General features: G+C 44.8%; 1 protein-coding gene across 1 annotated transcript in view; it reads left to right on the top strand.

The window, feature by feature from the left end:
* Window positions 1-5641: 5641 nt before the first annotated feature.
* Window positions 5642-20961, top strand: part of LOC143003639 (contactin-associated protein-like 4) — a 68232-nt gene continuing 52912 nt past the window's right edge. Inside the window, exons 1-2 of the mRNA XM_076154411.1 lie at window positions 5642-5744; window positions 18972-19082. Of these exons, the coding sequence (XP_076010526.1) occupies window positions 5642-5744; window positions 18972-19082 (214 nt within the window). The remainder of the gene's footprint in view (window positions 5745-18971; window positions 19083-20961) is intronic.

Here is a 20961-nt window from a genome sequence, read left to right as displayed (position 1 = left end):
GATAGGCACGTTCACTATTATAAGCTCTAATATGAAATTTGTCTCATATCGGCTGAGCTGGACCGTAAAGGACAGGGGGGTGAAATAGCCCCCGTTTTCTATCAATATTCAGACACTCGGCTGAGTTTAAACCCTCTCCTGCCAATACTCCCTTTTTTAATGCCTTAATTCCATATTAAATGTTTCCCAAAATGCACTGAACAGCCTGCGGGAAATGTAAATGAAGCGTCTCAGAGCCGGAGCTCCCAGCAGATGTAAGCGATACCATTGGAATTGCTGCAAATTGCACGCATCAGCAAAACGATACGGATATTTCCACCGAGTTCCTCCCTGTGTCTCTTTATTCCCCATCCTCCTATAGCGCCCACCGCCCCCCCCACCCCCCCTCCCCCCCTCCCTCCACCCCGCCCCCACAACCCCACCCTCCCCCTTATTTTCCTCCATAGTATTCCACAAGATGAATTGCATGGCGCGAGGCGGTCAGAGGCTGGGCGGAGTCTGGTTTAAGCACCGTTCACTTAACTACCTGCTGTATTACTTCCTCTTCATCCATTTAGGAGACGCTCTCAAGGCAAGAGTAACACACGGCAGAGGTGATGATGAAAGGAACTGGAATTACTGGGATTACTTGTCTGAAAGCTAATGATCGCCTTGGCCGAGAGGCGGAAAGTGCCACAAAAATCACCAAAAAAACATTCATGGAGTGTTTGTTGGGGTGTGAGTGTGTGTTTGTGTGTTGTTGCGCACACGTTAAGTGAACACCGGTGCGTGAGCGTGCATCTGTTTACGCATTAATGTGCCCAAATGGTTTCAATATCTAAGTGAAGTGGATGTGAGGATAAATGAGGCAATTATTTCCACAGAGTCCGCCGAGACTCATTTGCACTATATGCTAACAAGGCGTGAGGAAGAGAGGAATACCAATGGTAGATGCGGCTTCATCGAGTGTGTTTGGAGGAGAATGTGTGAAAAGTTTGCTGAAAAATCTCCAAATCGAAATGTTAAGATGGGAATCGCACCAAACTAGAACTTGCCACGTTGCAGTGCCGCCTGTAGGTGAGACGCTCCCTCCTCGCCCTCTAACCGCCGTCTAATTTGAATCAGAACACGCACACACTCCTCATGAACGTATCCCAGCGTGCATTACTCCTCTGGGTTGCTAAGCCTTCTGGGAAATGCAGTCTACACAAACGCATTCATCGCAGCGCCACATCCATTCTGTCAGTGTAATTGTGCGAGAACTACTTTCCACGCTTCCTTGCCTGCAATGATGCTCTTTTATGAAACTATACTCACATTTAAATGGAATACTCTGCAGAAAGGATGGCAGATTACCATCCTGCATTAAAACACAGGTTCTCTTATTTTATGCTTACTTGCCTTGAGAGAAAAACGACACAAATATTTAATATGGCCCCTCGATGTAGCTTCAGTTTAGTGTGCCAGTTTGTTTCTCTGGAGCTGGAAGGGAAGACGACAACTACTTCTACAGCTTTAATAAAGCAGCTTGGCTCCAGCCTAACGACTTTAAATCAGGAGTAAGCGGTAGTTTAATGTTTCAGAGTGGCTTCCCAAACACCGACGCTACGTAGTTCAGTCCTCAACATTACAGGAGATTTATTCCTGCGCTCCCCTGAGAAATCAAGAGTCTGTCTAGTAACGCTTAATAGCAATAGTGACTTATTATTTTTCAGCCGGCAGCGGCACCGGGCTTCATTTGTAGACTAAGTTTCCGCCTCTCTTCCCTGGTGCATTTTTCACTGGAGTTTATTACCAAGACAAGACGCCTGCAGTTCTTTGACTCCACTCACTGAGGTTTGTACTCCAGAGCAGCTCTGCCGCCGAGAAGCATTGCATAAAAGTAAAAGTATAATATGCAGCACAGTCAACTTGTACAAATGAGTGCATCGAGTCAGACGCAGCTAATATTTCAGAGGCATAACCAGGAAACGAGCTCGGCACTGTGAACTCTTTGCTGACCACCAAAGGCTCGCATTGCATTGCCTTGGTTTCTGTTCCTGTTAACCTTTTCTGTTGTCAATATTCAGTTCAAACAAGTGCATTTGGAAAGAAATTCACACATAACGTATTCATTATTCATTATGACAACATAAATAAAAGATCTTCATATGAGGCTGGAGGTGAGAAGATGCACCTTCACAATGTGGGAGAAATGACTTTTCCTCACCTTCCTGCTGCAGAGCGCTTTCACACTCTGGCTGATGGTAAAGCAGCTTTTCATTCATCAAGTCTTTCAGTTGTGGCAACAAATAATCAAAGGGACAAATCGCTTCAATCTAGGAGGAGGGAAAGGATGGTGATGGTGGCATTATGTGCTATTAGTGAAGGCTTTCCCCTGCCAATAGAAGTGTTTGTCCCTAAACTCTGCAGTGTTTTTAGAGAGGAGGAAACGGACGATAGAACCTGAAGAGAGACAAACTGTATGACTGCAACACATTCTGTATGTCTTAGAACTTTTTTGGGAGTTTCAACAAGATGGTTCATTGGTGAAGTACTTGGTTGAATGCTGAAATGGCTCCGTTTCTACTCAGACACAACAGAACTGTAAGGATATTGAGAAATTCTCTTCTTTCCTTTACAATGATTGATCAAGTACAAGGAAATGAAATTTGATAATCTAATTCTTTAGGTGCTTTGCCCATCAACCACATTCATCTGAGCTCCAGGATTAAATCAGGTCCTCAGTGAGGAGCACAGGCCGGACACACTGATCATGCCCTCGTTGGCTGCTTGAACTCCCTCACCCCCTCCACCGACCTCATGTGGCCCCACTGACTGTCCCCTTTATTGGCAGCCTGTTAGATGATGATGTCATATCAGCTGTGGAGGATGAACCGGACCCCCAGGAAAAGGACTTTTGTATTCAAGCGTAAAAACACTCATTTGCATGCCTAGCTGCAGCAGGCGAGAGACGCTAAACTTTTTGCTGTGTGTATGGATGATCAGGCAGTTAATATGGGAATGTACATTTAGAGCCCAAACTCCCCCCCACACACAGGGGAGAGCGGTGACTCTGGTGTGCACTGAGAGGTGAACAGCCGTACTGTGCTTTATCCCTCGTCCCTGTAGGCTGCCGTCACCTGCTGTCGCTCACCGCAGCGCCTCTCCCACTGTATCTGTTCTGACTGGCACTTCTTCACTGTCTCGACTGCTCTATGCTGCAGAGGAACATGTGCCTCCTCTGGTGTGTGTGTGCGTGTGTGCGTGTGCGTGTGCGTGTGCGCGTGTGCGTGTGCGTGTGCGTGTGCGTGTGCGTGTGCGTGTGCGTGTGCGTGTGTGTGTGTGTGTGTGTGTGTGTGTGTGTGTGTGTGTGTGTGTGTGTGTGTGTAGGCAGGCAGCCGTCATTCTTTACCCCGCATGCGTTGTTGAATATGATCGCGCGGCAGCTTCATCAAAGTCATCATCAGCACCCTGTTTCAGGAGGGAAATGAAGCGAGCGTGGTGCGGCTCAATCTGCCTCGCTGTAAAAGCACATTAGGGTTAATTTCACAGGAACATCATTCAGCAGGCCTGCTGGATTACGAGAAGGGATTCACTGCCAAACTAGAAATGTGTGCGAGAGATGACACAGGTTTACTGAGGTGTAATAAGAGAATGTTCCTGCTTGAGTGTGTTTACTCTTTAAACAAAGGCACAGGTAGAGGAGTGTGCAGTGCTGTGGGCCTTAATGATGATTCACTGATTGTTGTGCCTGATTTGGACGTCTGTTTACCAGCCAGTGAACTATTGAGGCCATGGAAACTAAACCAAACGACTCGTCTCTGTCTCTGTTGTCGAGCGGCCCTGTGTGTTTTTCACAGTTTGTTGAAGTGCTAGGTTTTCTAAGGCCAAAACGTAAAAGCAGACAATTACATCATGAATACATCCACTTAGCTGTAAATGAATGACGCCACAAATGAAAGCTACATTTCTAAGCAAAGTCTAAACTTTGTGTTACTGAGTTGATGATAAATGCTGGTTTGATTTCCCCTCAATCCTCTATCAGTTGTTCCAGTGTGTAGTGCAGCGGTTTCACTCTTGTTGATGTTTAATTCTGCTAGTGCAGCGCTTGAATGAGAAAGTGTTGGTGAGCGGGGCGGTGAGATCATCGCCGGCTGTGTTTTTAGGGCATCTTTGTGCAGATCTGAATGAGCGCAGTAGACAAAACAAAAAGCCCTCAACCTGAACCACATGACCCTGATGGGAGATCGTCTTTTCAATGCTGCAAACGGCTCAAGGCTGAATAAATAATTCTGTTATTTTGCCCAGAAGTGGATCGACTACTGTGGCCTCTGAAAATACCTCCATGTTGTTACAAACCCTTTCTTGACAGCAGCGCGGCCTTGATTGGGAACAACATGTGAATACAATCAGAGATCAGAGGCTGTGTGGGTGAATGCTGGCAAGGTTACCCCACATTCCCCCCCACTGAGGACCTTCAGGGGGAATATAACAGGCGAGCGCCCTCCGTTTGTGCCGTTCTTCAAAGCCAGCGGTGGATCTGACTTCCGGAGTTGATCTGGCCTTTGTGCCGGCCGCAGCGTGTTCGCACACGAGAGAGACGGGGCTCAAGCAGACAAATAGTATTGATGGACATCTCATCTCATCTCAGTTTTCTAATAGATGTAAATGTTTTAGTACTCTGTGCATAAGAGCCTAATTGGCATTTCACCTTTCTGCAGCCCATCAAAATGACTGATGAGGTGTGTCCGAGCGGAATATTCATTAACTCGGGGTCTTGCTGAATATTTAGACTCGGTTGCGTGCGGGCAAGAAAGCGTCCTATCTGACCTCACACTCCTTTCCTCCATTGCGCTGAGGTGGATGCAGAGGAGCCGCCGTTAAAGCCATACTCCCCCTTTTACACAAGTTCACGAAGACGCCGACATTGTTTTTTTTTTGTGGACTTTGGGACATTCTAGAGGCTTTGCATTTCCTGTGTCCTTTGGTGTTGAGTCACAGTGAAGACAGATGGGGAAGCCCAACACCGACCATGGAACATAACCTCACAACACAAATCAATAACAGCTCATTGATTTTAATACTGCTTTATGAAGGCTTTCAGTTGCTGAGTTAAATCAAATTTGGTGTTGAACTCAGTTATTGTTTTAAGTCAGGTAAGAGTGTGTATAGCCATTAAATGTATCAATAAGAGAGTTTTTAATGACATTGATAGACAGAATATCCTTTGATGATGTAAATAGATCCTGGTGTTTCGTGTGTTTGTCCTCAGCATCCCTGGCGCTGTGCTAGAAATCTGACAAATGTGTTGCTTTGTCAAACTTACAGCAGTGGCGAGTTGTGACACAGAGGAACTCGAACCTGACAAACTGCTGCCTATCCCAGTTTGGCTCCGGGGAGGCGTTGACGCGGGACTCGGACCTGCGACGGTAGTAAAGTACCTCCCTCCTCTCCTCCTTCATCAGTTCGGCGGCGAGCAGGCAGTGCGAGAGCATCCCACTCTCTGCTTCCATCACTGTGCCGCTGCGCCGCGGACAGAGCAGCAGAGCCGGAGCTGCGCTGGAGGAGAGGAGAGGAGAGAGGAGAAAAGGAGAGGCGAGGAGGGACGAGGAGGAGGAGGACACGTCTGTCTCCGCTCAGACAGGCGGGATTGTAGTTTGCGGCGTTCCAGCTCTTCACCATGCCTCTGGGGAGTAACACGCTTGTTGGGATTACTGCGCTGATCACCTCGCTGCTGCTGCTGCTGCTGCTGCTGCTGGGCTCCTGTGGGACAGCTGGAGAAGGTGAGCACCTCTGTCACACACACACACAAGTGCAGCTTTTATCACAGAGCCTCACTCAAACTGTTGCTAACTGTGTATGTGGAACCCCTCAGTGGTCCATGTGTTCGGTTCAGGAGCAGTGTTTTGGCGTCCGTGTTCTTTACTGGCTCCGTCTTTACATCTAATACTGTTTCACAAGTCCTAACCAGAGATCAAAGACGTAAAGGAAAAGCACTAATACTCCTTTGACTTCTTAAGTTCTTCTTTTTCCAATTATGCATAGTGGAATAAAACCATTACATGAAGACCTTCATGCTCCTCTACTATGGAGTCAGTTTTTCCTCTTTTCTAAGATTCTTCCTGTCAGAGATGCACGGTAAAGGGAAGGAGGTAAGGAGAGGACAAGATGAAGTTCAGTATGAATCTTTGGAATGTAGTGAAGTACAGATTTGTCCTTTTATATTCAGGTGCATTGATTGAACAGATGTACTGGCATCCTCTCCACATCTGAGAAGAAGCTGTTCCACCCTCTTCAAAGATGACAAAAAAAAAATCAGTTAGGATAAGTTTGTCAGAGCGTTGCCTGACTTGTTTTGTTGTGCGATCCGTTTGTGGTGGAGTTTCTAGCGATGCTTTACACTGAATGAAACAGTTGGCCGGGTTTGATAAGACCACCGCGGGGCGTGACGCTGGAAAGGGAGTGTGACGTCCCCGGGGCTTTTTACAACTGCACAGCTTTAACAGATAGCAAATCCCACAAGATGCCTCCTTATTTTAGTCCGTCCAGGGTTTATTTGAATGTTTTTTTTCACGAGAGAGGGAGGGAGGAAGGGGGGGAGAGAGCGGGAGGGAGGAGAAAGGGACGGATTCTGTTGCTGCTGCTGGGGGATTTGGCTCGGTGCTGCAGCTCCTCTGATCTGAGGTTTGAGACAAGATCCTAAAACCATCCTTAAGAAAGAGGGCGCTCCAGTTGAAGTAGAAAGTCTGAGGAAGTTTCTCCTTCAGCAGCTGTTTGTCACATCAGTCGCTGCATTAACCAATCGATTTTGGAAATTCTGCTGATTCAAAGCATCGATCCCCTAAAAAGAAACAATCCATCTAAACAGCTGCGGCTCTGTCCTTTATCTCAACAAAACGCTTTGAATCACAACAATTGCACACAATCCCAATTTGCTCCCTTTGCTGTCACGATTTCAAAGAGCTGAAGCTGCTCCTGTCATTAGGGCAAATGTGTGTTACTATCATAAGTAGTGCCGCTCCTGCCAGTGTGACACCGCTGTGAGAGGAAACACTTCACCTGTTTCCCATTTTTGTCTGATTGCAGGTCATATCACAATATTCAGTAAATAATAATTGTAGTTTTCCCTCTGTTTGGAATGGCAATAATCTCACCTGTTAGAAGAGCAGCAACAGTCTTGCATCGTTGCTTATGGAAACTTCATCAGTGTACAGTTTTGACAAATAGTTTCTTAAAGATGTTTTCCAAAGTAGCTTCGATTTGAATCAGGGAAGAAAACTAATCCTCCACTTGCACCTTCAGATTAGCTGGCTGCGTATGGATAGAGAGATGGACGGATAGAGAGATGGATGGATAGATCATCACAAATCTGCTCATTCCTGATTGTAGCGAGTCTGTTCATGAATATAAGCTCTTAATTTTCCTCTTGGGAGGTTTTAATTAATATTTGCAGGCGCTGCAGTGTTGGAGTAGCGGCTCGGTAAAATGTAATGACCCTTCCTCCCAAATGCTGATACTGTTCTCCCTCAGACTTCTGCTGTAAATAACCGCAACCTTTCAGCTGGCGTCCCTGCAGGCACACTGACAAAGAATCCACTAACAGGCTCTTTCTATTGGAGGGTTTCCATACGCACACTGTTAATCAGCACAGAGACGCAACGCAAAATCCAATCCAATCAATGAGTGTGGTTGGGATCGATGCATGAGGGGGTTTGAGGTGGATGTTGGAGGTTGAGGGTGGATGCATTAATGTGCATTTTAGCATCTGGACCATATTGATGTTTGGATTTCTGCTTGGACACACTCACTCTAACAGAGGCGTCCACAGCGTAGATTGAAATTGATCCATATTCGGATCAAATGGATGTCGGCTTCTTTATCAAATCACTTCACTGCCTTCGCTGCGTTTCTCTTCTCCCGCCCTTCATCTATCTCACACTTAAGGACCCGTCTGATGTACAAATTCTGCTTCCTAAGCAACGGGAAGATTTCATCCAGTAAGGAATCATCGTCCTCATTCATCATCTTCTGTACATGGAGGACAGATGTCACTGTTGTCACACACACACTCTCTCTCTCTGCCTTTCTCCTGTCTCTGTATTTCTCGCTCCTCTCTCTCCTCTCTGTCTTTCTCTCGAGTTCAGTTTAGTTAAATGACAGGAATACCTCTCAATTTAATGGAATAACAATAGGACTTAATGAAAATATAATCTTGCTTTCAATTGAATGATGGGGACGTGTGGAGGCAGCAGGGTAATTAGTAGTTTCCTCACTTTGGCTCAGAGTAGGAATGGGGCGGCTTTGAGAGTCTTGTGGGTTTTATCGCCTCTAATCCAGTTAGATTGAGACGAAGTTGATCCACCGATCCATCCAGCCACCAATAATCTGTGCCCGGCTCAGAGAGGCAACAGGCTAAGCAAAGTATATCCCATATATCGTTCTTCCAGGCCGCGCCCTCCAGCTCTTACTGGGGCATTCCAAGACATTCCCAGGCCATCGGATTTATAATCCCGCCGATGTGTTCTGGCTTTGCCTCCCAGTCACATCCTTCTAGTTGGATGTGCCCATAATACCTCCCTTCTGTGTGGGAGGAGTCATTCTGAAATGCCTGGACCTCCTGCCTCCTCTGTGAAGGAGCTGCAGTTCTTCTCCAAACTGCTCACTCTGTGGTGATGTGAGTCTAGACACGCTGCACAAGACACCTGGAGTGCTGTCATGTTCTGCGTTGTTCTTTCTGTCCATCACACCTCACAGGCTGTTGGCTGTTGGTTAGGGCTCATCGTAGATCGTAGATCTCATCTTATCAGGCATTGATTCTGCTTGTATCTGTGACAACACGCCACCAATCTGCCTGTCAGTCTGGCACAGGATCCTCCCCGCACTCATAAACAAGACTGAGATAGTTACACTTGAACCGTTAAGTTGGGGAAGGGAAAGGAGTCGATGTAGTTCATGTGTGTGCTGGAATTTATGACTTTCCAATGAGCTGGTGGTTTTTTACAGAGAGAACATAAACCTCCAAATGAAATCAATATGTTGTGACCACCGTGTGGGAAAAAAAATCTGAAATCCATTGTCCTCTATCCTTGATGGGAAGGTGGCATCTTGGAGAGCCTGCGGAGGAAAGAGGGAGGTAATGGAAGATAAATCACCCCTTCTTTCCCTCTTTAGTGTCATTTATGAAAATGTGTTTAGTAGAAGTGGAGTCGTGAATAGGTCCTGATTAAGTCAAGGGTACATAAAGGTGGCAGCGGCCGGGCCGTGTGTGAGCCTGGAGCTGCCAGTCATGAATCTAGATTTATTAATCCAGGGACAAGTAGTTAAGCGATAAAAGTGACAGAGGGCTGCAGTCCATCCATCTGCCTTTGTGACCTGTGGGATTCGGTATTTGCCCAAGGCCGGCTCCCCGCTGGCTCTCTGCCTCCCTTAAAACAGAGCCATTCATCACACGGCCCCTGTCATTATTTCAGATGACTTGTTATCGGTCCAAGAATCGGTCACACTCTGCCGCGGTCACTTTTCACTGTCATTCCCCCGAGCAGCGGGAAGTCGAAACTAGTCGTTGGCTATTAGCGAGACCGTACAGTCTATTAACGCGTCTGACATGTTTATCAAAATGAATCGCCTGTTTGCGGTGGCCTGTCAGTGATTCATGTAACACAGGCGTTCAACCTTACATCCACTTCATCAAAACTTTGCCACTTTTCACTTCCAAACAACAAGGAGAATCTGGGAAGTTTGGTTATTGAGAAACAGAAGTTTGTTGAACCACAGCAGATGAAAGGGTGTAGTGATGGACTATACACTGACTTGATGTGTAAAATCTGAGGATTCCTCCCGATTTTGTTGTTTTGTGGTTTTAATCTGTATTTAAAGATGAGGAGCGAGAGTCATGGGATGAATAAAGATTTTAGACTGGACTTGTTGGATTCTAGGAGATGAAGGACGGTGGCTGAGAGTCAAAGTGATCAGAAAGACGAGCTGCAAATGGCAAAAGTAGACATTGGTGCAGGAGCAACAGAGGAGGAGAAAGAGAGGAAGGTGTGGACATCTGCTGTAGTCGCCCTCTGTCTTCAAGTCAGGCAGTGACACTCCCAGCTCCCGCTCTCATTTCACCCCTCAGCGGGTTTTCACTCCTTCTCCCTCTGTGTGTGTGTGTGTGTGTGTGTGTGTGTGTGTGTGTGTGTGTGTGTGTGTGTGTGTGTGTGTGTGTGTGTGTGTGTGTGTGTGTGTGTGTGTGTGTGTGTGTGTGTGTGTGTGTGTGTGTGTGTGTGTGTGTGTGTGTGTGTGTGTGTGTGTGTGTGTGTGTGTGTGGATGCTCCTTTTGTCTGACTCCCCCTTCTCACCGTCACACCGCTGCAGTCCCATGGTGCAGAACAACAAAGGTCTCAGCAATAAAACTCCTGCTATTCCGTATCCAAACCTTGACTTTTCCTTGCCTGTGTGATGAGCGAGTCGTAGCATCATGTCCAGCTGGAGCCAGTACTTCCTATTGATCCCCCCCCAACAACAAATAACGCAGGTCAGATTAAGGCTCCGACAGCAATTTAGGGCTGTAGCAGGCAGACGATAACAACTGTGATTAAATCTTTGTTCGTCAATACATAGTGCTATAAACCAACAATGACAGGGGGAAGATGCCTTTCTACTTGCTTAGGTTTCCTGTTTTTTAGCGCTGAGTCTCTCCAGGCCGAAAACGTGGCACCGTGCAGCTTGACACAGCTTAGACCCCCACCTGGAACGGTGTGACATGCAATGAGGAAGACAAATTAGTTGAGAAATGCAGACGCGCGTTCCATCAAGCAGAAATCACACCGTCCAGTTCAATGAGCGCCCTTTTATATTTGATAGCTTTGGAGATGAAGCGGTACAGAGAGGCCAGAACACGTCGTGCTTCTGAGTTCAATATTAATTATTGCAAGCAGCACTTCTGTTGTCGGTATTTCCAATTGGACTCGCTCGTATAATGAGACGCTGAACACACACGCTCCACTCAAAAGCGCCGCCGTTATTGGTATTGGAAGCACACCTTAGCCTTTGACCGCATGCTGCAAAGCCTCTGTAAAGCAACTTGTCGTGTTTGTCCTTTAATGTGTTTTTCTTGTCTGGCTGCGCGACCCATTTGTTTCCATTCAATTTCCATGCGGTGTGGAAATCAATTATCAGTCTCGTAAAAGTTGCCGGAGATGTATAATCCATCAGCGTGAACTTCAAGTCTGCATTAATTTCCGTCAGCTTGTAATTTAGTGTTATGAGTAATGCAGTGTAAACTTTTCAGATTAGTCTGTGTTTGCGACGGCGCTATTATTACACACAGCAACACTGATGTAGCCGGAGAATAACTGATTAGGTTTTTACGAGGTCTTTTTGTACTTTTTTTATTCTTATTATTTAGATTTAGTCATCAACATGATTTGTTTGGGTTTAATCCGGATGGGAAAACGCTGCGGGGAGAAACCACACAAGCTATGACACCGAGTTGAGCTTTGGTCTATTTTTTATTATCATAATCAATAGGAATGATGGCCAGAACTCCCCGGTTGTAAAGCAAAGTGTTTATGGGTCATTATTTAAGAGCCATGTGCCATCAGTTAACTTGTGGCTCAACGGATCAAAAGAGCTTTGGGGAGTGTAATTTGTCAGCTGCAGGCTCCTCACCCCGGGAAACTCCCTCTCTCTGTCCTTACATATAAATCAACACATAAATGTGAATCAGCAGCACGCAGAATTCACAGCGTGGAAATAAGAGACTGCCAACAAATGGTGGCCTTTAAGGCAGAGTGAGTCATAATAACAGAAGTGCAGTTCTGAGGTAAGAATCAAACCCTCCAGAAATGGCAACATTGCACTATGATTTGAGAAATAACGTATTTTCGGAGCAGAAAATGACTGGGTCGGGTATTGCGCGATTTCTTCTTTTCTATTCCCTCAAGCTTCTGATATTTCTCCCCTCTATTGGAAACTCGGATCAGATTTAGGCCCAACGCGACTCTCATGTAACCGCACAGATCAGAGAGTGCAGCTTAGTGCCATTCTCATGTCATTTAGCACGCAGCAAACTCTCCTCCTACTCCAGTGAGGGTACATGTGGGCCGCCATGCTCTGCTTTTATTGTTATTAACATGACACTCCACGTACTCCATCCTGCAAGTAAATGAGAATGATCCCACAGCCTCGAGTCAGTGGAGCAACGCAGAGATCATAAACCTCATAAACTGCTGGTATGAAGGAGCAATTCAGGCCCGTGGCAGTGGTCTGCAATTATCTACTCGTGTTGTCTTGGTGATTAAACTCTCGTGTATTAAAGCACCTCATTTCAAGTTTACATTTACTAGTGTGAGCGTGTGGGACGCTTTTGATAGTAGATGTAAACAGGCAGTCAAAAGAGATAAAGTACCGGGAGAGAGTTAGAATCAGCCTGGGGTGTAAACTTGAAACTGAAAGATGAAGAGGGATGTGAAGAAGCACAGAGGTCGAATTTAAGTCTGTTCTTTGGTGACCTTGATTACTTTACTACATTTAGATAGATTAGTGTCCAGTCCTCTTTCAGCAAGTTATGCAGTTTTTGTGGAAAACTTTCTCAAAGAACGCGACTTAATGTCTTGTCATTGAGGAAGTCTGCAAATAAAAATGACGCCATTGTATTTAATGTCCCTATTTTGAAATGCAAATATGATTCATTAATGAAATGCACATCCCATCTCCTCCTGGGTCCATTAGTAGAAGTGATGTAACCTGCAGCAATGTCCTCCCTGATCTGCATACGTCTGACATATTTCACCGTGAATGCTTTTGAATTGGCCGTCTCATTAGAATGTATTTGATTTTTTTTTTGTTTGCGTGTTTCAGCTCCGTTCTGGGCGCTGATGCAATCCTGGTTAAATCTTACAGACACCAGATAAAAGGTTGTAATTAGTGCCTTGTTCCCGTGCAGTCTTCGATTATTCACTTAATTCCGCTGATTAGGCCTGCCTCCTGTGTGGCCACGTTTATGTTAATGGTGTTAAAATACAGCAAAAAAAACCCCAGCTGTGATGAACAGGTAATTTAGGCAATAGTGGTTACACCAGCAGCAATAAACCACAATTGAAGAAATACTCACAATAGAAGTCAAATTCCGGCACTAAGCGATCTACTTCACTAAATGTAATCAGGTAATTGTCGTAAAAGTTGATGAAACATTGTTTCATCGAGCTAAAGCAAGATGCACGATTGCTACTCTACTACAGATCTATTTTATAAGAATACCTAGCTATTGATTGATTTCAAGTGGTAAAATATGAATAAACTATTGTTGAATAAGACAAAATCCAAATACTGAATGACTCTAAACTAAAGAAACTCTAAAATGTGTTTGGGTATAATACTTGTACACCTGGAAGTCTGTGTATATCATCCCTGGTACATTATGTTGCACAGAGCTGTTTTGTTTTCATCAAGTGGTTGTGAATGTGTGTGGGGGATTCACTGACACACTCACACTGTGTATCTGCATGAGGCTTTCAGTCTGCAGGCAGGAAAGTCGTGAGTTAACTTGTCTCCATTCTTACACGGCTATAAAACAATGATGATAGATCAACAAAGTGCTTCCAGGAGACGTTTGTTGGCGGTCGAGGGATGATTAGATGATTAGAGAGGAGACAGTGAATTGGTTATAAGGGATTTTGGAGACTGTCAGTCAGTCACAGCTCAGTGGTGTTTTGATTAGAGCCTGACATGATATTATCATCAACGATTGCTCATCACAGATCTGTCACGCTTGGCATGATTGAGTTGATGAGTTTAATAACATAGTGATGAACATAGTGTTGAACAGTATCAGATAAAACAAACACACAGATCCTGAACTGCCCCTGAAAGCTGCACTCTGACTCGTCCTTTACTTCTGTAGCAGGTCAACGTCAACACGTCGACCCCCACACAGCTGCTCAGACTGTGGCCAGCATCCGTGTGTCGCAGTCTGAGGTGCTGCCAGCTCAGGATTGCTCCAAGTCAACGAGGACAGAACAGGTCAGCGGGGGCGCGACCGTAAAACTCAAGTATCGATGAGACGCCAGTTTACATGCAAGTTAATTGTGGCCATTTTGAACGAAGTCGCACATTTTCTTCCATGCCGAAGCTACTTCTTGTTTTTTATTGCTGGAATCCAAATGATATTAAGATCCATTTCGTCAACTAGAAAATGCCACTGTATTTTGAATAAGGAATAGAATTCTACCAAGCACCTTTTTTTTTCACACCCTGCACGATAAACGAGCAGCATCTTTTCTCAACAAAGCTTAAGAGACACACTTGCTGAAAACGTGTCAGAAGGTGTCAGAGGACACGTGCAGCACAAAGTGACATTGCAAGATAATGAATGCCACTCTGCCACATATCTCAGTCTTCAGTCCCCGTGACAAATTCATTCCATCAGGCAGGAGGAGAAGCATCGCCGCTCCACACCTGCCGTCCGCCTGACACCAGGAAACTACTGCAATCACAATGGACTGTATGTGTTTCTCCCCTATGCAACACATGGCATAAAAATATAAAGACATACATGCATTCTTGCCAGCTTAATTGGGAAGAAATCAAAAATGGGACAGTGTATTCCAATAAACCAGCTCACATCAGGGGAGGGAGGATTATCTCGATTTATGCAGGAAAACAAAAATGACAAATACTCTCACCAAGAAAGCCACTTGGTAAGCAAAGCAAGCCGTCGCCACGTCAACCAGAGCCACCTGAGCTGCTTTTTGGTTTATTTAAGCATTTCATTAACCACAAATGCCATCTATATTCATCCACAAACACACTATGCTACCTATCGAACCCAGATTCCTTTTGGTGTTATTATTATTTACACGTGGTTAAACTGAGGCTGTGCAGCAGAGCCCAGAAATATCTGTCAGAGCAGCACGAATAACCAACTTTAAACCAACTTCTCCAACACTAACTTCTAACAAAGTCACAGAATTCTTCCTCGCACATGTACAGTCCCAGGCATCGCCCAGGTTACTGTACATGTGCGAGGAAGAATTCCAAACAAGCAGTCGTGTCACAAGTCGTCTCAAACTCGCTGCAGTGACTCCAAACACACCTCCAGCATCGACACGTGCGGTGTGTCTGTCAGCAGGCAAACTAACACTATTGATTAAAATTCTGGTGAGGCTCCAGATATGGAATTGCAAGTGCGACTTATTGTTGTTTTCCATGACAATTTAACAATCAGGTGCAGAGATTTACAGTTTACAGGGCAGAAAAATGATTTAGCCCTTCGATAGCTCACGATAGCAATGATTTATTTCAGTGTAACCATAAGCTACATAAGAACATAAGATTAGGTGTAGTGTAGGTGACCTGGTTCTGTCCAGCATCCCTCACAGTGTGTCGAGCAGATAAACCTCCTCTGCTGGCATGTTTTTCGTGAATAAGGTGAGAAGTTTTTACAAAGAAAAATACAAACGCATAAGCAGGAGTAGAGTTATTTTTCTGCTGCAGGTCTGTTAGTGAGGTGGTAAAGCGCCGCTACTCTGCTGTCCCCAGCAAGGTGTGAATAGTTAGATGTCTCAGAGCGAGGGAGAGTCACATCGAGCAAGAGGCAGCCTGTGCTCATCTGCCACACTTATAACACTCTGAACTTTTTTTTAACCTTCTGTTTGTTGAAGTGATGGATGGTACTCATCAGTATTCAGCATCTCTGGCTCCCCAGCAGTCTCTCTGGGCACTGCGTTATTTCAGTAAAATGGTACATTGGACACCATAGTACAGCTGGATGGATGGGCTCTCTGTCTCCACGTTCTCTTTTTCTCCCCGACTATAATCCTCTCTGAATACATTTTGAGGAATCTTACAGCCCCGAGAGACTCACCCTTTCTAGTATTGTCAAACGCTGCCATTTTCGCAGTAACCGGTAGTTTTGATATGACGATTGTGCGCAAAGTGGAAGAGGTCGCGCTCAGTGTCTAACCGAACAGAGAATGATCACCTGTTTGTGCAGCTGTTATCCATTTTGAGCGTTTTGACGTTTTTTTATTTCCCGCCCACAAATGCAGTATATAGATGCCTCCTGGTGCTTTCTTTCCAACCCCGGCTATAAACCCACAGAACCATTTTTAGTTTGAAAAAGAAAAGCTCCAAATAAGTGCACCACATGATTCCTTCCAATACAAATTTACAGAGACAAAATGGCTGAGGAAGAAAATCTAGCATCTACCTTGATCGGGAAATTTTCGCCTGAGTTTCAGGACCAACACAGAACTAAAGGATTATACAATCAGCAGGTAGATGGAAACGCAACTCCAACAAGCTGCTAAGGGCTGCCTCTTAGTCTCTTTCATGTTTTGATGCTTCTCTACCGGAATTCATTACGAATGCTGGCACTGCGTGGAGTTACAGTATACCACATCAAGGAAACCCCAGATATGTTTTAGAGAGAGATTTGTGTACTTAAGAGAACTGTTTAGATTGGTTCTGGAGCTCATGTCCGTGTCGTTGGTTGTCTGGGATTATTGTCATTATTGGTGTTGTACATTTCAGCTGAGTTCCATGCAGCTGTCAGTGGAGCCCTAGTTGTGTTTTGGAAATGTCTTGTAGTTCCATGTCTGACACAGCTTAGGCAATGTTTAGAAATTCAGCAGCCTCCTGGCTCAATTTTCCTCTTCAGCTTTCTGTATTTGCGCTCTAACTTTGTAAATGTCACAGCTCCACCAAGAAAAATTAGTCCTTTCAAATGCTCCCGTTTCTTCTATCCAGCTTTCCTCAGCGACACAGCACTCTCAAAACACATTATCAGCTGAGGTTCCACACTCCTCTTTTCGCCACGCTACACTAATTCCACTGCATTGTACAGCCGGTGCTCCCCTGCCACCCCCACACCACGCTGTGTGTCTGTCAGCTGCATGGAGATGAAGCTGCAGCAGCTTCGAGGAGGCCCTCGCCTACCTGTTTGGGTGTGTAATCTGAGCATTAGCAGATCGATTTTAAATGCGTTTTCATACTTTAATACTATGTTGTTGTGTACTCGGGGTTCAATATGGCATAATTTGTTTGCGTAGGTCTGAACACAGAAATTGCACTCGGTCATGCACTTAAATAACCACAGACACCGATATTAAGGTAGCGGTCTTTGTCCCCTCACAAACAACCTCTTGTTTTGTTTGTTTCTACAAGGTGCTCTATTGAACTATTTATTGATTAAGGACTAGAAGAGGCTAGGTGTGCATGGTTAACAATGAACAAACTGCACCTTTCATTACCCGTAGCAAATCAAAGGAATGCTGTTTATAGGAAGGACCACAAATGAGCCTTTCATTGCTGTGATAGGAAGAGGTCTGTGACCAGTGTAGCAGGTGGAGCACGTGAGTATTAGAGCTTGAGGTCTGTGGCTTTCCGCTCTGACAGCTCCGGCCTGAGCATCGTGTTGACACTAGGGATAGAAGAGGATGGGAAGTGACTGCTGCTGGAGCCGAGCGGAGGCTGGCAGGCAGTGGAGATGCTGCTGTGGGGGCAGAGTAGCAGTTTCGCTCCCATCATCATCTTCATCGTCCTCCTCACATCATCCTTCTCTGCTTTTGTGCGTGTGAACCAAACAAAACAACAGTTAAAAGCAACAAAATTAACAACAACTTCATCCATTTTGGACCAGAGTTAAGTGATTATAGGTTTGAAAACAACTTGAATTTGAAATGGGCCAATTATAGTGATTGAGGGCTTGTAAGCAGAAATCGAGCTGACTTCAAAGTAGCTTATTTGTTGGACACAATCTTGGCAACTTGCCGCACCAACAGTTTAAAAGTTTTCAGAACCCTAAGCTATAAAGTAATGTTCTGCATCCTGGGTAATCTACACAGTAGCCCATATATTGATGAGGTATCCTTCCATTTCCCGACTTATTTAAATTAATGAACAAAGCTTTTCCCGTTAGTTTTATTGAAGGCCTGTCTGAGCGATGTCACACAGCAAAAGATCCTCTTCTCCTATCTGTCAGATGGTGCTTTAAATGACTAGAGTCCTAATGGAAACAAAACGAAAAGAGAGAAAAAAGTTAATATTTGTATAGGCAGGTTATACAAAGCTGTCATTACTAATTAATCTACTAAAACGCCTTAAGCTAAAGTAGATTTTTATCAAATTTCTGTCCTCAGCAAATTTCTGGTCTCGCATAATTACATGATTACGTGAGAGATTCATTCCTCACAATGACAAAGGGGAGAAGAAAGTATGGATTATAGTTTTGGTTTAACACCAGTCTTACTCTTCACTCTCATACCTCTTGATTGGTCCTTGATTAGTCGTATCCCCGAGCCGAGGTGCAGAGGCCCTAGTTCTTCCTCTGCTCGTGCTCACTCAGAAATAACACAATCCAGCATCAATGCAGGTGTGCTAGGAAAGCTGGGTCTTTCACATGTTTTCTCAGGGGTTTCGTAAAGGTTTATACCAGCAATCTTGCATGCTATATTTTGATGTCCAGGCCCCACGATTTTAAATCCCTCACAGGATCTATCTGCAGCCAAATCTTGTTAGAAATGGTTCAGCAGCTGCCACCATGGTGTTGTTATTTGTTTGAGCATCAGTGTGATGTCTGATTACATCATAGCCCTATACATCCTCTAAACAAGCAATTGATTTACACAATGCAACATTGCACTTCTTGAGCAGATGGACTACTCAAGTCACTAATTTGGAGTCTATTTGTAAAGGGGCCTAGAACATGAGTCCCCATTCACAAACCTTAAAGTTTACGAGGCATGGAAAGGTCTCCGCTGACTCCACAGTTTTCCCTCTGATGTTGTCTTATTCACACGACCGCTGTTGTGTGACCCTTTATCTCTTAGCCTTTTTTGGCTATTCTTTGGACATAGTCAGCAATTTGGTTGAGAAAGTTTTGAGAAGAGAAGAGAGAGGAATCGTGTAGAGATTCAGAAAATCACCGAACTCCCAAAGTACTGTAGTGAGACAAAGGCTTGAAACGCTCAAAGGTTCTAAACTCTGATCTCTGTCTTTTCTGCTTTATGATTGCTTGACAGATGTATGCGACAACTCGCTGGTGGCCAATCTGCCGCCGTCATCATTCAGAAGCTCCTCCCAGTTGTCCAGCAGCCATGGGCCGGGTTTTGCCAAGGTCAACAGGAGAGAAGGTGAGGAATCATCACTGCTTATCATTGTGACAGTGCATGTCAAAGCAGAACTCTACACTACACTACCTGAAATCATAACTAGACTGGATTTCACCTGACTGCAGGCTTAGATATACTCCACATTACATATCTGTTATGTCTGACTTTGCTGTACTGGAAATTGTGTCAAATTCTCAAGTTTAAAGCTGCTCTCACAACTTTTCACATCGGCAAATGACACTGAAGAATCAAACCATTTTTAAAGTTTGGAAGGATTCTGTTTGAAAGTCATCTAACATTACAGTAGTCCCAAGTTGCCTAACAGTGATTGTCTGTTCAGGCTCTGCACTTGGCAAATGGAAGTCTCCAAATGGCAACTTTGCAGCGTGTCAGTTTGCAGAGGCACTGTTTTTTGCAGCTCTGTTGAATCTTAAAATGCTGAGGTATGCAGAACGTGACCCCCCTTAGTGTCCAGAATATCCCCCTTTTGCTGAGAACCAGGACTGTAAAAACCCAGAGTAGAATAAAAGGAAACTGACCAAAATCACCATGTTGGTCTTAAACAAATTTGAGCTTTTCACTGTATGAAACTCTTTTCCATTCTGCTACAATCTCCTACGTGTTCATGTACAGTGGTGTTTCACAGCATTAACAGTGGGGAGGCCTTGAGGTACGTTTGCTTTTTCAAGGGATACATCTTTCAAATAGGTCTGGTGAAACTTAAGGCACTTTTGAGATGTGTTGCCGTTGAAAAGAAGCACCTTTAGGCTGTAAAATGTGCACTGAAAGATTGCACACTGGACCCCAAGCCGATCACCTCCTTTTCACTGAGACACATTTTGCTTGTGGGGCTGCAGTGGTGCGTCTCCCAGTGGCTTTTCCTTTGTACATGAAGAAAACATGAAAGGCAAACCCAAGTAGATTCAGCCTGACAGATACTTCAGTGTTTGGTAGAGAGACACCCAGCGAGAAAGAGAGAGAGAGGCGCAGAGAGAGAGAGGCGCAGAGAGAGGGAGACAGAAGTGTTTTGCTCCTGACCAACATAGAGAGAGGTGCACTGGAATTATATTAGAATACATCACAAACTCTCCACAAGGCCACCTCCTTGGAATAGAAGTATAAATCTTGAGTTGTGCTTTTGCCACCTCAATAAAAATTCCAAGAGGGAGCTCCCCGCTGGATGATGTGCAGCTCTGACTCTGGCAATCATGGCCTGTTTTGGAGGGTTCTAGAAGGGAGGCTTATCCATTTATGGAGCTCAGTGTCTGACTGTGGTGCCAGAGTGGAGAGTTGGGGACTTTGGGCTTTATTTTGCCTTTGCTTATACAATAAGAATGGCTTGACCAACTGGGTGATGAGTCGCCAGAATGTGCAAGTTTGACGTTTGAAGAAGCTGCAGGGATTTCAGTTTTCAGTTGATTCTTTTGACATTATTTGCACAATGTGATGCTGTTGTACATTTTCAGTAAGTATATCCAGTATATATATAAATGATTTGCTTTAAAAAACATCTCTGCCCTGCTTCTGCTGGCTGGGTTCATCTTTAATCTTGTGCTTTCTGAGTTTGAATCAATAAAAATGCCCTCTTCACTTCTTCTTCAATTGATGTGGGCACTCTGTGTTTTCCCTCTTAAGACAGTGTATCCATTTATGTAAAGTAAAATAAAACAGCATCATCTCCCATGAATGAAGGATGGACATACTTCTATGGTACTTCTCAGCCACCTACTTTGCTGAAAAGTGCTTCATACCTTAAGTCAGCCCCATCATCCTCAGGCATTGCATGCAACCTTCATATCTGAGCACCCTTTCATAATCGCCTCTTTGATTGCACTGCATTCTGTTCGCCTTAATGCGATTAAATCAGGCAGAAATCAAAGGATGCTTCGTCTGAAAGACC

This window comes from Genypterus blacodes, unplaced genomic scaffold, assembly GCF_046128005.1.
Source record: "Genypterus blacodes isolate CSIRO-AG114 ecotype Tasmania unplaced genomic scaffold, CSIRO-AGI_Gbla_v1 ptg000062l_1, whole genome shotgun sequence".
NCBI classification, from domain to species: Eukaryota; Metazoa; Chordata; class Actinopteri; order Ophidiiformes; family Ophidiidae; genus Genypterus; species Genypterus blacodes.
Note: the sequence above shows the minus strand (reverse complement) of the source record. Positions and strands in the feature narration are given on the sequence as shown.